The sequence below is a fragment of the Musca vetustissima genome, unplaced genomic scaffold (assembly GCF_032173495.1).
Source record: "Musca vetustissima isolate MV318-11 ecotype Yass unplaced genomic scaffold, APGP_CSIRO_Mvet_v1 utg6842, whole genome shotgun sequence".
Taxonomy (NCBI): domain Eukaryota; kingdom Metazoa; phylum Arthropoda; class Insecta; order Diptera; family Muscidae; genus Musca; species Musca vetustissima.
In genome coordinates, this window is record NW_026885655.1 from 3567 (window position 1) to 17547 (window position 13981).

At 37.6% G+C, this 13981-nt stretch overlaps 1 protein-coding gene across 1 annotated transcript; it reads left to right on the top strand.

Annotated features, from left to right (window-relative positions):
* The first annotated feature begins 257 nt into the window (after window positions 1-257).
* LOC133332883 (uncharacterized) lies at window positions 258-8090 on the top strand. The gene is made up of 9 exons (XM_061541251.1): window positions 258-1036; window positions 1108-1396; window positions 3333-3604; window positions 3677-3920; window positions 3976-4113; window positions 4168-4390; window positions 6787-7068; window positions 7415-7655; window positions 7715-8090. The coding sequence occupies exons 1-9, from the start codon at window positions 258-260 to the stop codon at window positions 8088-8090; spliced, it is 2844 nt and encodes a 947-aa protein (XP_061397235.1).
* Window positions 8091-13981: the final 5891 nt, after the last annotated feature.

The window sequence follows — 13981 nt, forward strand, 5'->3', positions numbered from 1 at the left end:
AAATATACACACCAATTTTTTTCAATATTCTTGCATCAGAGTTGTTTTCGCAATTCCTTCACTTAGCCCAGACACGAACCTTTATGTATGGTGTCCGTTGCTAAGTAGCACAATATTTGTTTATCTAAACAAACATCCTTGCCTAAAACTTTATTTGAAGTAAATTTTCATCTCTTGTGAATCAAAAGATTCAATTTAATTGCACTAAAATGTCTTCAAATTATAATAAAAATTCTAAAAATCACCAAATACCAATAATGTGTGATACAAAAAGTGGCAGCCCTGAAAAGGAAATCAATTTAAATGAGTTTTTGGATTTTTTAAATTTGTCCTGTCATGTCAATGACATGATTTCTCAGACAACGACACAAATCGGAAAGGATAGTAGTAATCACTTGCATCATCAACATCATCATGGCGTTGGAAAAACTCCAAACACAGGTGCAATTTCAAAATCCCATAATTCCCAGAAGTCCATAGATTTTCAACAATTGGCCAATAATCGTTTGGTAAATGATTTATTTGGTTATCGAAATAGTCCGAGGCAAACAACAAATATCACCGATGAGGTGACAGACAGTGGTCCCAGTACTGGTAGTAGTGGAGGAAGTGGTGGTGGTGGTTTTACGACTGAGATAAACCGTTTGCGCAGACAAAATTCAATAACAATGGCCAAGGCAAAATCAAGCCATCCCGGCTCTGATGGAACTTTACATCCGAAATTAAATGAAAAATTAGATTTCATTCTCAATGAAGGTATTTTGGATGCCGTGTTGCCCTTCATATGTCCCGTACCATTGCCGGCTAATTACAATAACCGCTTAAAGCCCAAAGGTAAAGAAACGAACGGCAAAGCTTCATCCACAACTATAACTGAAGCAAAAAATACCACAGAAGGCGAAACTGAAGCATCAACATCAACAACAGGCAAGGAGTCGAATACCAATACTACAAAATCATCGGTCAAAGCTCCGACAACATTAAGTGTGGCAAAAACCATGACAACTATCCACACGGGTCCATCCAACAAAAAGGAGTGAGTATTTGATTTCAAATAAAAAAATATTATTTTTGAAATGTTAAAAACAATATATTTTTATATATTAGACCCGAGGTCATAATCCATGTCTGCGATGAGGTTAAGAACACCTCCAAAGATTTCCAGTGTCCTCAGAGTTTGTTAGTCAGCAAGATGGGCTATTTTGCCGATGTTACTGCCGGTCAAAAATTAGAGGACATGGACATATCCGTACATTGCGATATTCAAATATTCGATTGGCTTATGAAATGGGTAAAATCGGATTCCGTATCGAGTGCAGCTGATCTATCTGATGGGCCACCAAATTTGAATGTTAATAATGTGGTGCCCATATTGGTATCGGCCAGCTTTTTACAGGTAAGGACATGTTCGTGTTTCTCTTTTACCTCAACCTTCAGATAAAAAGGAAATGCGAACAGAACTCTTCTTCACCATCTTCTTTTTTGTCAATATTGGTTAAAAATTTGCCTTTGGAATAATATATCCAAAGTTAGGTCAAGATCGAAGTGACTATTGCTTTTGTTCTTAGGGAATTATAAGTCCACATACTCTAAGTGCGGAACCCTAATTTGTAATTTGACACTCCGGGAAGGGTGAGCAAAATCTTTGATGTAAATTACAGGACGAGAAAAATCTGTGCAGAACATTTTTGATATAAGTCCATTTGTCGATATATCCCTCCGAAGTGACTGTAAATTTCAGTTTCCTGGAGGGTGAGATATAATTTGGCAGAATATTTTTTGATAGAATCCCGAAATTGGGTTCTTTGAGGATAAGGAACTAATTTTTAATATAGGCCTTCTTATCGATGACCTGGACGTTATTATCGGTCTTCTTATGGAATACGTGGAGGCCCTCTTATAGAATACCTGAAGGTCTTCTTAGTTAAAACCACGAACTCTTCTTATCCAAGACCTTAAGCTCTTTTTATATAAGGCCTGGAAGTCTTCTTAAAGACGACCTTGAGCTCTTCTTATCTAAGACCTATACCTGAGGTCTTTTAGAAGGCCTTGAGGTTTTCTTATCGAGAGTCTTGATGTCTTCTGGAGGTCTTCTTATCGATGACCTAAAGCTCTTCTTATCGAATACCTGTAGGTCTATAGAAAGCCTTGAGATCTTCTTATCGAAGACTGCAGGTCTTCTTATCGAAGACTGCAGGTCTTCTTATCGAAGACTGCAGGTCTTCTTATCGAAGACTGTAGGTCTTCTTATCGAAGACCTGTAGGTCTTCTTATCGAATCTCTTCTTATAGATGATCTTAAGCTCTTCTAATAGATGACCTGAAGCTCTTCTTATCGAAGACGTGGCGGTCTTATATATGACCTTGATGACTTCTTATCGAAGATTTTGAAGACTACTTATCAAAGACCTAAAGATTTTCCTACGTAAGACCTGGCGGTATTTTTTTTAGAAGAAGTGGAGGTCTTCTTATTGAAGGTCTTCTTATAGAAGGCATAAACGTCTTCTTATCGACGCTGAAAGTTTTCTCATCGTAGATCTTGAGGTCTATCGAAGGACTTGAAATCTACTTATCGAAGAACTGTAGGTCTTCTTATCGAAGACCTGTGGGACTTTTTTGTAGAAGGCCTTGAGGTCTTCTTATCGATTACCTGAAGTTACTCTTATCGATCAAAGACCTGGTCGGAACCCTTAGCCTTATGCCAGAAATTTTGGTAGGATTTAGAAAATCAAATAAAAAATGGTACACGCTTAGTTTGGAAAATTCGGCTTATATCTTTAACATGCCGAAAATGGAGCGGGTCCATGTTAACCCTTTCAGTGTTTTTGTCGAATATATTCGACATTTAAAAATTCTCTCTTTCTTTGCGATTTTTCGGTTATCCTATGTACCGTTAACTTTGATGTTTTTGTTTTTGCTGAAAAACAGACGAAACTGTCCGAGGGTTAAAATGAAAATTGCTTTTTTTCTAAACTATATGCCTTTATATGATTTTAAGTACAAACTTTTAGATTTTTATTCCGACAAAAATTTTATTTGACACTGAAAGGGTTAAAATATGAACCAATGCCAATTTAGAAAAAATACATATTGGCTCAAGAAAATACCAAAAATTGGACAGAAAGAAGTTTGCTATTTTATCTTCAAAAATTCAGAAATGCCTATTAATAGAAGTATCGCTTGTAAAATAAGAGAACAGCAGCCCAAAAAAAGGCGGTACCTAGAGAAATATGAAAAGTTGGGAATTGCCCTCTAAGAACCCGAAATGTCAAATTACACGACTAATATTTCGAGCTTTGCTGTTTCTTTTCATGACTTTCTTTCACATTATAGATGGAACCTTTGCTATTGGATTGCCTGAGCTTTTGCCACTCGCGTCTGGGAGAAGTCGTTAAGGCCTCTACAAATCTGTCGTGCCTCAACGATTCGATTATCACTCGCCTGGCGGATATGTTTACAAATGTCGAATTGGAAATGGTGCGTGACAAAAAGGATCGTTTATTACCAAGGCTGTGGACGAAACTAATACAGAGTTTATGTGAACCAGAACCAGAGGCATTAAGGGGTCACTATTATAGTTTGGCTGGATTATTTCGTTGTTCCAAGTATGCAACATTTTCTATGCACAAAATTTTCAGAATTATTTTTTTTTATATTTCCGCGTGTTTTTTTTTCAGATGCAATCGCTGCCTGACCAACACCATGAAAACCTATGTCCCTTGTATACAGGGTAATGTGCGGCTGAATCGTTGGGGTCAGCTGATAAGTCATCATGTTCGTGATACCATGTGGGATTTGAATTTATACATTGCCCAGTTATTTAAAGAGTTGAAATCATGGCGTCGTGTCTATTGGAAATTATGGGGCCATGCCCACTACCTGTACTGTTGTTTGTGCGAAATGTATTTTCCTGTTTATCAGGTACAGTGGGGTGCCATAATTAGAATTTTAACTCACACTATTATGCATTTTCCAGATGTCTTGCTGTCGTTATCATCCTGAGGCGCCAACATTTCTGGGACCGGTGACTGATGGCCGTACAACTGGTCCCGCTGGCCGTTATCCTTGCTGTGGTCAACAGGCATTTCGTTTTGAAACTTTACCGGGACCAAATGTAACATTTCGTAATCTTTGAGAAAAATGTGAATTAAAAAATATATATTTTTAGGGATGTCAATTTCGTGAACATAGCGTTCTTGTGGAAACTGATCGTGAACGCTCCATTTTATCAATTGTTCAATTGGCCACTGAGGGACATGCTCTAGGTGATTGTCCTCCCCCGAAAATGTTGGAAACTATGGCGAGTGGAGAAACGGAATCCCGCTGGATGCTTTTATCGCTAATGCCGCAACGTTGCCGTCAAGGGCTATTGCCAGTCATAAATCCGGATGGTGAGTCCAAGAACAACGGTACCCATAATATTCGGTAATTTGATTATTGTAAGAGGTTTTCATGCGAGTCGGCTGTAACTTAGTATTTAATATTCTCATAGGATAGGAAATCACCCTACCAAATATTATAAAAATTAACATAAGTTTTCGCGTAGCTCTCATATAACGGTACCCAACATTATTCGGTATTTAGGGATTTTGGATACGTTTTTCTGCCGAAAAGGTCATAAGTAAAATCAGGTCTTTCTACAAAAAATATAGCCCGCTAATAAGAGCTCAGATAGATTTTAGACATTTGAAATGACCACTTCATTACGAATATATAAAAAGTTCAGACCGATTGAACTTAACGGTGTCGTTCAAGAACCACCGGAGAGAAGTAATCTCGATCCTCGAACTTAAAATTCGATTCAGAAATTCAAGTTCGACTGACTAACTGTCTTAGAATGCCGGATGAGCGAAGATACTGATAAGATGGTGGAAGAAGTGAGCAAGCTAACAGCAAAATAGTAGCAGTAATCTAGGACACAGAAACGGAAACTGGCGCTTTGTGCAGCCCCAAAAGTTTGTAACGCCGCGAAATATTGGTCCTAGACCCAACTTTAAGTATACCGATCATTATATCTCGTCTAGCTGAGTCGATCTAGACATGTGTGTGTCCGTCCGTCCGTCTGTCCATTATAATTTGTAAACACGATACAGGCCACAGTTATGGACCAATCTTCACGAAATTTTGCATGTAGAATGGGTTCTGGCCAATGAAGACCCCTATTGTTTTTGGAAAAGATCTGTTAATATTTAGGGGATGAAATGGACCAAAAACTTTATTTTTGTCGGTTTTTCTGGTCGCTCCTGAGGCCGCAATTATGGCCCAAACACCGCGAATTTTTGCATAGAGAAGGGGATCGGGCCAAGGAATAAGCATGCCTGTTTTGATAATGATCGGTCAATATTTAGCGGGTCAAATGACCCCTGACTTTTGTGTGAAAAATGACAAAATTTGTATTCTATGGCGTATATATTTGCCCCTGAAGGACCAAGGCCCGAGAAGTTTATAGTGTGTTCAAGAGGATTAGTTGACCTTTAAATTGATACCAATTATATGGTCGTATGTACTCAGATGTGGGAGTTACACTTAAATATTTACAGGAGCTTACGTATTCAGACATTATTTAGTAACCCAATACCACACTAGAGGGCGGAAATATAGCGCTGATCGCTTTGAAATGTTCAATGAGGATCCAGGTATGGTCAGGGATATCGGGTATAATTTTTGGTGATGATCAGATCAAAATTTTGGGATGAAGTGGACCGAAAACTTAATTTTTGTTTATATTTTTTTCGAGACGATCTATAGGCCACAATTATAATCCGAACATCACAACACAAGGGGATCTGAACAAGTAATTGAAGAGTTGTACTCAATATTGGGAATATTCGGTAAATATGTCAGTGTAAGGAAGAGGTGCTGTCGATCTTAAATCGGGCAAGAGGGTGCAATTATCAAGAAATATTGCCCACGCTCAGAATTAACGCATGTCAGGATAATCCGAAGAACCAGACGCAAACAACAGACTGATGCCCAGAACGATGAGTCTGACTTTTTTGCACTACCTAGGAAGAGGATTTGGTGTCCGGAAGAACGCCAAACCCGCAAGGAAGAAAATGAGCTTCCCGTTGGCTGATACAAAGAAAAAAATCTAAATTGAAGAGCAGACGGATGCCCAGAAGGATACGTTTGACATCCAAGGCAGCAGCGAAAAACAATTTGGAGCACAGAGGCGGAAACTGGGACACAGAAACGGAACTGCCCAGACTAAACCGGAGAAACAAGAGCGAATTGCAGATTGATGTCCAGAAGGATGAGTCTGATATTCCGTGCACTTCCTAGAAAGCGGCGAAGAGGATTAGGTCTCCGGAAGAGCAGACAAATACCAAATCCGCAATGTAGAAATAGAACTTCCAGTCGGCTGATACAAAGAAGAAAATCATCTTACCCAAAGTTAAACGAGACTGCCTCGGGAATCCATCGACTGCGGCCGGCAGACTGGCTATAGTATCGAGCAGACGAGCGTTGTATCGGAATTTACCATTTAGACCATGAATTCCAAAAGGACTAACCAGATTGTACAAAAGGGGAAGATTGTAGCAACAACAGGTAAGGATCCGACATTTTATTGGAAAAAGGTACCACACAAGGAGGTTCTACAGAGTCGAGCCCTACTACACAGTAATCGACGAAAATAGTGTATCCAATAAAGTGAAACAGGAACATCATAAGGAAATGGTGGATGCGGTCAACAATTAGATGTTGGATCTACGAACGAATTTCACCTCAAACTGGTGAGGAAATAGGAATTTCCTTAACTACAAAAGCCAAGTGTCTTCGTCAGCAGTTGTGGCAGCGAGCAAAAATAGTACGACCGGCAAAGTGAAACAGGAGATCCTTAAGAAGGAGTTCGATGCAATCAAAGATAAAATATTGGATCACCAGCTGCAAGGAGGCACCCTTTCGATTTGTCCAGCTGCAATTCAAGGTGTATTATCTAATTCGACAAACGTAACAATCAAACTCAAGCTGGAGAGGAAATTTGACATTCCTCCATTACAAAAGGCAACTGTCTTCGACAGAGGTTGTGGCAGCGAGTTCACAACCGAACGCATGCTCGAAGTCGTTGGTCTGTAGAACAAGACACTACTTGTGAAGAAGTGGGAAGACTTCAACAGGGAAAAAACGAGAATTGGACAATTTTTTAATGACAACTATAGACAAGACTAGGTTTCCAACGGTGTCTTTTACCAAATTGTGTAGGCAAGGATTGAAATTGTGTAGGCATGGAAGACACAAAATCAGCTATTGTGTTATCTCAAGGGTAAAAAACCTGCTGACAAAAATTTACCACGCATAGCACCCATGGTATGGTATTTAAAATTCATATTTTATGGTCAACAATCTAATCATAATAATTATAAAATGCCATATCTGACCGTAAATAAAATAATCTTCATTTTCATTTTCTCAAGAATCCCACAGCCGCATTGCCAGACGTGTACGACCGGCATCATCGAAATTTTTCGCTGACTCTAGCACCGAAACCGAAAGTACCGACAACACTTTGGAAAATCTACGAGCCAATTCACGTAAATTTGGATTAGGTGATTATGGCAGCAGTTTTTCGACGAGTAGCAGTGATGGTTGTGAATCATCCGATAGTAAAATTACCGCACCGAAAAAGCATTACAACAAGAAGAATAATCGAAAGAGGTAACAATGAAATAAATCGATTAACAATATGTGATTCGGCATTTTTCGTTAACCTACAGCAAACAACCTTTAAATCCTGGTCGCTATTGGTCTGGCGAATTGTCGGCACGCAGCAATCAAGATAATCAACGCGAGTTTGAAGAGAAGGTAATGAAACAGGTTATTGCGCTTGTGCGAAAAAAGAATGGCACCGATGTCAATGTCAACAAACCGAACCGGCCATTGGGTGGCATCTATGTTAAATTGGAACAGGAATGGAAGGACCAGTTGAAACAACGTTTCTACAACAACAACAACAACTCGACGGGGAATACGGCCAACAACGCTCAGGGGAATGGTAATAACTGCGGTGGCAGTATGACATCATTGTCGGTAAAGGCTTCACGTAAAAAGACAGACAATGCCAATGGTGGTGGTGGTGGCGGTGGTCAGTAGAGTAGTCAACAACAAAAGAAATGCATAACTAATTATGTAAAATAAATTAAAGAATATACATAAATATATAACGCTATTCCTGCCAAAAAGTTGGTTTTTTTAAAAACCATTTGTCGCCTTCTCTTAATCTCTTAAGAAATTCTTTAAAAAATATATTATTCGGAAAATTATTATATAGCCATAGGATAAGTTTTTGAGTTATTGCAGGTCATTTTTCAAACTCAGATCTTTAGTCAAATCAAATGAGCAATATTTTTGTAAAAAGTATCCTAATTCCATGACGACGAGTCCTTGTGTATCTTTCTCTTTCTCACACCTACACAAGGATTCATTAGCAGCAGTATAGGGTTTTGGGGCCATCACTGCAAATGTCATCAAAACATTTCAATGTTGAATAGTTCAAACCACAAAATCAATGATTCAAATCAATTACTTTGATTTCCAAATATTTTTTTTCTTATTTTATTTGATATAATTTCTAACAATGACTCAGCATGACATTTATCAAAAAATAAATAAATTATTAAATATATTTTTAATTGGAATTTTTGTTTTCATTTAAATACATTTTCGGATACCTTTACAAACAAAAACACTCCCCCACAGTTGAAAGTTTTGCCGAAAAACTATTAGAATGAATAATTATATTTCAATAATACCATTAAAGTTCACCGAAAATTATGAAAAAAAACAATCTGCAATAAATCATTGTTTTAACAACAGCAACAAAATTTGAATTTCAAATGAGACCACAAAAGAAGATAAATTATTCAGCAATTATGCAAAATCAAATCACATGACATTTATCGTCATATGCTGTTATTTGTTTTTATTTTTATGTTGTATACACACTTTAACATAAAATATTGATTAATTTATGTTTAAATTTTAAATGTAACAATTGTTCCGAGTATCGATATATTATATATACTTTTTTATAAAATATTATGATAATATGATACAATTTTAAGGAAAAATAAAATATATAATTATTAAAAATTTGACCACTATGACAATGTCCAGTGGCCGGTAGCGACAAGACCAGCGCCCATGTGTTCGGACGGTTAACGTTAGGGACCTTCATCAACATCGGTCTATGCTACGGTAAATTTTTATACTCTCAGCCTTATGAGGGTATATGGGAAATTACAAAATTCCTTTAAATCAGTTGAAATCAGTTGATGGCATGAGGTTTTCATATATACCGAATCAATCTCTTCCAATAATTATGCATTTTTCGAGGTTTCATTAAGAGGTCAAGTGTGCCGCTCGATGCACTTTACTGTGCAAAAACCCCAAAAATTACTAAAAATCCGATTTCAGTAATCTCCTATGAAAATACACAAAAGGACACCTTTTTTAAAAGGATCGGTTAAGAACCGCGGATGTGCCTCCACAATCGATTTTGGATAAAATACGCATATTATTCGCGTATCGATATATTTTTGACCTATTTTCACACAGGTTCGCGAATATGATAACACAAAAATGAATGTATGTGAAATCAATTCGAAGAAAATCGCGATTATTTACGCGAATTTGTCGAAATAAGTTTTTGCAGTTTTTCCTACATTCAAGGTATCTATATCCGCCGTTTTATTGGGCGGAATTGAACATGGATTATATCCGCCACGTAAAAAAACTAAAATCACACGGGGTTCCACGGAATTTGAATGGAATTTCTTAATTTTAGACTCAAAAAATATGTTTTTTATAAAAATTTACGCACCAAATTTTAGTCTTTGGAACCCAATTGCAAAGAACGTACGGTGAACACATGCATGAGATATACACTAAACGAAGCAAAATCTGGAGTTCTACAATCCTATAATTAGTTTAGTCCATTATCTGGATGAGCGTCCTAATTATAAGAAAAATTCAAAAAACAACGAAAATCCGGCTTCAAAATTTCAGCATCCATTTTAGGTGGATGCAGTGATTATATCGAAAAATCATACATTAGAACCATATTGTTCATGGGGTATTCTGCAACTTAGTCACTGATCACATGTGCGTGCGTTGTGTACTTTAGCCATAAATCAGGTAGGAACACAAAGAAACTCGTTGGCTTCAACACATTTTCACCCATTTTTTTACATTACCACCATCATAGCTTCCACGCAACTTATTATTTATTACCAATATTTTCAGATTTTGACAAGAACACTACATTTTATAGAAATGAATTTAAATTATATGCAATATGTTCATATTTCGCGAGTTATAACCTTGCAAACCTCAGTTTCAAGGAATTTAAAAGATTTTTGTAATTTCCCATATATACTTTGATACGGTGAAAATGAAAATGTGTCTCATCGAAATATTGGTTTTAGAATCCATGTTTCTGTCGTCTGTCTGTCTGGCTGGGAACTCTCGAAGGGAATAGACGATTTAATCCAAACTTTGCATATCCTAATATTTCGTCCACACTTAGTTTTGAAGTTCGAAGATGGGGATTATCGGTCCACTCCTTATGGTACCGCCACACAAAGTCAAAATTCTGGTGAAATTTAATTTTGTAATATCATGCGAGTTTGGTTCAAATCGAATAGTCCGATTTGAACCAAACCTTACACAACCTATTACCTTTACCAAACCTAGATCAAGTCCGAAGTGGGCATCCATTGGCCCACTTCTTCTGGTACCACCCCCGCAAATGGTCAACATTTTCAATATCTACAAATCCAATATCAGGCGAATGAAATGTCCGATTTGAAGTATACTTTGCACAACCTTTAAACTTTACTCAGCCTAGATCAAGTCCCAAAATGGGATCTATTGGTCCACTCCTTCTGGTAGCTTCCGATTTGAACCAAACTTTGCACAATCTATTATCTTCACCAAGTGTAGAAAAAGTCCAAAGATGGGATTCATTGGTTTACTCCTTCTGGGGACCACCCTCACGAAAGTGTCATCATTTTCAATATTTATAAATCAACATTATTTTTTTATTTTTATATATTTCTTGTTTTTTATTATTATTATCAATGTCAGGTGAAGGCACTATTCGATTTGAACCAAACTTTATACAAACTACTATTTTTGCCAAGCCTAGATCAAGTCCGAATATGGGACTAGTTGGTTCCCTCCTTCTGGTACACAAGGCCAATATTTTATGAGCATGTGAATTTAGTTTAAAGCTAAATGAATAATCGATTTGGTCGACATTAAATCCCAGATCTATTGGTTCACCCAAAATTCAAATTGTACCAAATTTAGTACACGTAATAGCGAATTTCCAAACTACCAACATACCTCAATTCTACAAAGCAGTAGTAATCTTATTTCGAAATTTCGGGATTCTAGCTGCATCCGTTTCTCCAAATTCAATTTGTACCAAATTTAGTACAGTTTGGTACTTTTCGTAAAAGTGGGTACACGCTATAAAACCACCTCCTTATATCGACTCTACTTCTTAACCTTAATTCGCCTTTAAAATTTAAATTTTTAAACCTATCCATTCACATTCTATGAAATTGTACCAAATTTAGTACATTTTAATACTTTTCGGGTATTTATAGTTCCAATGTTCAAAAACCCTTTGCTAGAAATATTTTAAACTTCATTAGTGTCCCTAATTTTAAATTTAAGAGTTCTAGCTCTATCGGTTCGCCAAATACAAATGGTTCCACATTTGGTGCTTTTCGTGCCGTTATAGTACGCATTTTCAAAAACCCAGCCTTGCCTTTGGACAAAGAGTACACATTGGAGTTATGGGGTCTACCCTAAAAAGTGGACAAATTCTGATAATATAGGTTGGGGAAAAGAAATCCATTTTTTATCGGAAGATGGCTGTACTGACAGATTTCTCGTAAAGTACCGATAAAACAATTTTAGATTTATGGTCGTTAGGGAGGGTGAGATTTCACAGTAATTTTTTTGGTATTTAATTGTGAGTTACAGGGTGTTAAAAATGGAAGTGAACAAAGAGAAAAATCGGTACATTTCAAAGTTTTTATTTGACAAAGGCGAAAATGCAAGCCATGCGGCTAAAAGTGTGAATGGTGTTTATGGTTACGATACAGGTAGGCCGGTCGTAGAAAATGTCGATAAAATCGGAGAAATGATTCAAGTTGAACGGCATGTTAGTAGTTGTAGCATCGGCCAGGAGCTAAAAGTGGACCATAAAACTTTTTAAAGCTGGATTTAAAAAGAAGTTCGATGTTTGGGTGTCACACCCATTAACAGAAAAAATTGCATGGTCGACAGCCAATTATGATGCACATCGTACAGGTAAGCCGGTCATAGAAAATGTCTATAAAATCGGAGAAATGATTCAAGTTGAACGGCATGTTAGCAGTTGTAACATCGGCCAGGAGCTAAAAGTCGACCATAAAACATTTTTAAAGCTGGATTCAAAAAGAAGCTTGATGTTTGGGTGTCACTCCCATTAACAGAAAAAATTGCATGGTCGAATTTCCATCTGCGAAGCCTTGGCCAGCCGGAATGGCATAGACCCATTTCTTAAACGGATGGTGGTTTTAGATGAGAAGTGGATCACATGCGATAACCCTTTGCGAATACGATCGTGGTCAAAGAGCGATGAAGCACCTCAAACGGTGGCCAAACCAGGACTAACGGCCACGAAGATTCTGCTATACATTTGGTGGGACTGGAAGAGAATTATTTATTATGAGTTGTTTCCATATGGCCAAACACTAAAATCTGATCTCTACTGTCAATCACTGGACATCTTTAAGTTAGCAATTGACCAGAAACGCCAGAATTGGCCAACAGGAAAGGTGTCGTGTTCCACCAGAGTAACGAGGCCACACACAACTACAGTGACTCGCCAGAAACTTCGGCAGCTTGGTTGGGAAGTTTTAATGCAGGGATGCACACGGTGAGAGGATGACAATTTGTGAATGTATGTGTGAGACTAGAACACAAAGATTAAGCGGACCACACACGGAAAGCATGTGCGTTCCATCGGTGTGAATGAAATAAAAAAGGGTCGTCATTGTCGCTGTCCAATTAAAATCTTTAAAACGAAATTAAGTTTCGTTGATTCGTTTGTGTCCTAGCAGCTTCACATCGATCAAACGTACATGTTTGACGTGTGTGGGCTGCTTAAGCGTAGCCGCAAAAATTATGTGCACCACAATAGACATGTTTACTTGTTGAAGTCTCAACAACGACTAAACAAATGAGCGTAAGAATCCGTGTGAGTTGAGTTGACCGCCAGAGTGCAAGGGCGTACATCCCTTTTTTAATGCATCCGCCATACAGTCCGGGTTTTTTATGAGGACCCTATGTCAAAATATGAACATATTGATTTTTTGCAGATCGTTGTCTGTAAAGGTATTTACACTGCTTGCTTCCCAACATAAACCCTCCCATATGCTTCAGATGTATGATAGATCCTCTCCAAACACAAATATGTGTATGTATATTTCTTATCAGGTCAGATCTACAACCTAAATACTGACTATCATGAAATGGTCTCATCCTTAATGGTCACCTATTATGTGCTAAAGAGACCAGCAACAATTCAGAAATTCTCACTCAACTGAAAGCCGGAATTGTGCCGGTTTACTATACCCACTCACCCGTCCACAAATACGTTGGGGATGAATACAAGTGTTGTAAACAATGGTGTTGCTATAAAACTTTATGAGAACTACCAAAATTCAACCTAAACCATAGCATTTTCAAAAAACAAAAGAAAAGAAAAAAAAAAACAATCAAGATTCACATGAGCCTAGCCCATATTTAGCATCTTCAACTCGAAATGTAGCGACAACAGCGGACAAGCCATAAAATGGCTCAAATTCGTTGTTGGAGAGGAAATAATGTGATACAAAAATAACAACAACAATGAGATGTCGGCATAACCCGGATTGCTGTAAAATGGCATCGCTGAATGAACGAACGAATGAATGAATGGCTGC

What these genes read in the sequence shown, in the direction of transcription:
- LOC133332883 (XM_061541251.1), top strand. Translation starts at nt 258, where the DNA reads ATGTGTGATACAAAAAGTGGCAGCCCTGAAAAGGAAATCAATTTAAAT. An exon ending in GGTCCATCCAACAAAAAGGA is followed by an intron (nt 1,037 to 1,107) that starts GTGAGTATTTGA and finishes TTTATATATTAG; the next exon opens with ACCCGAGGTCATAATCCATG. An exon ending in GCCAGTCATAAATCCGGATG is followed by an intron (nt 4,391 to 6,786) that starts GTGAGTCCAAGA and finishes CTTCGTCAGCAG; the next exon opens with TTGTGGCAGCGAGCAAAAAT.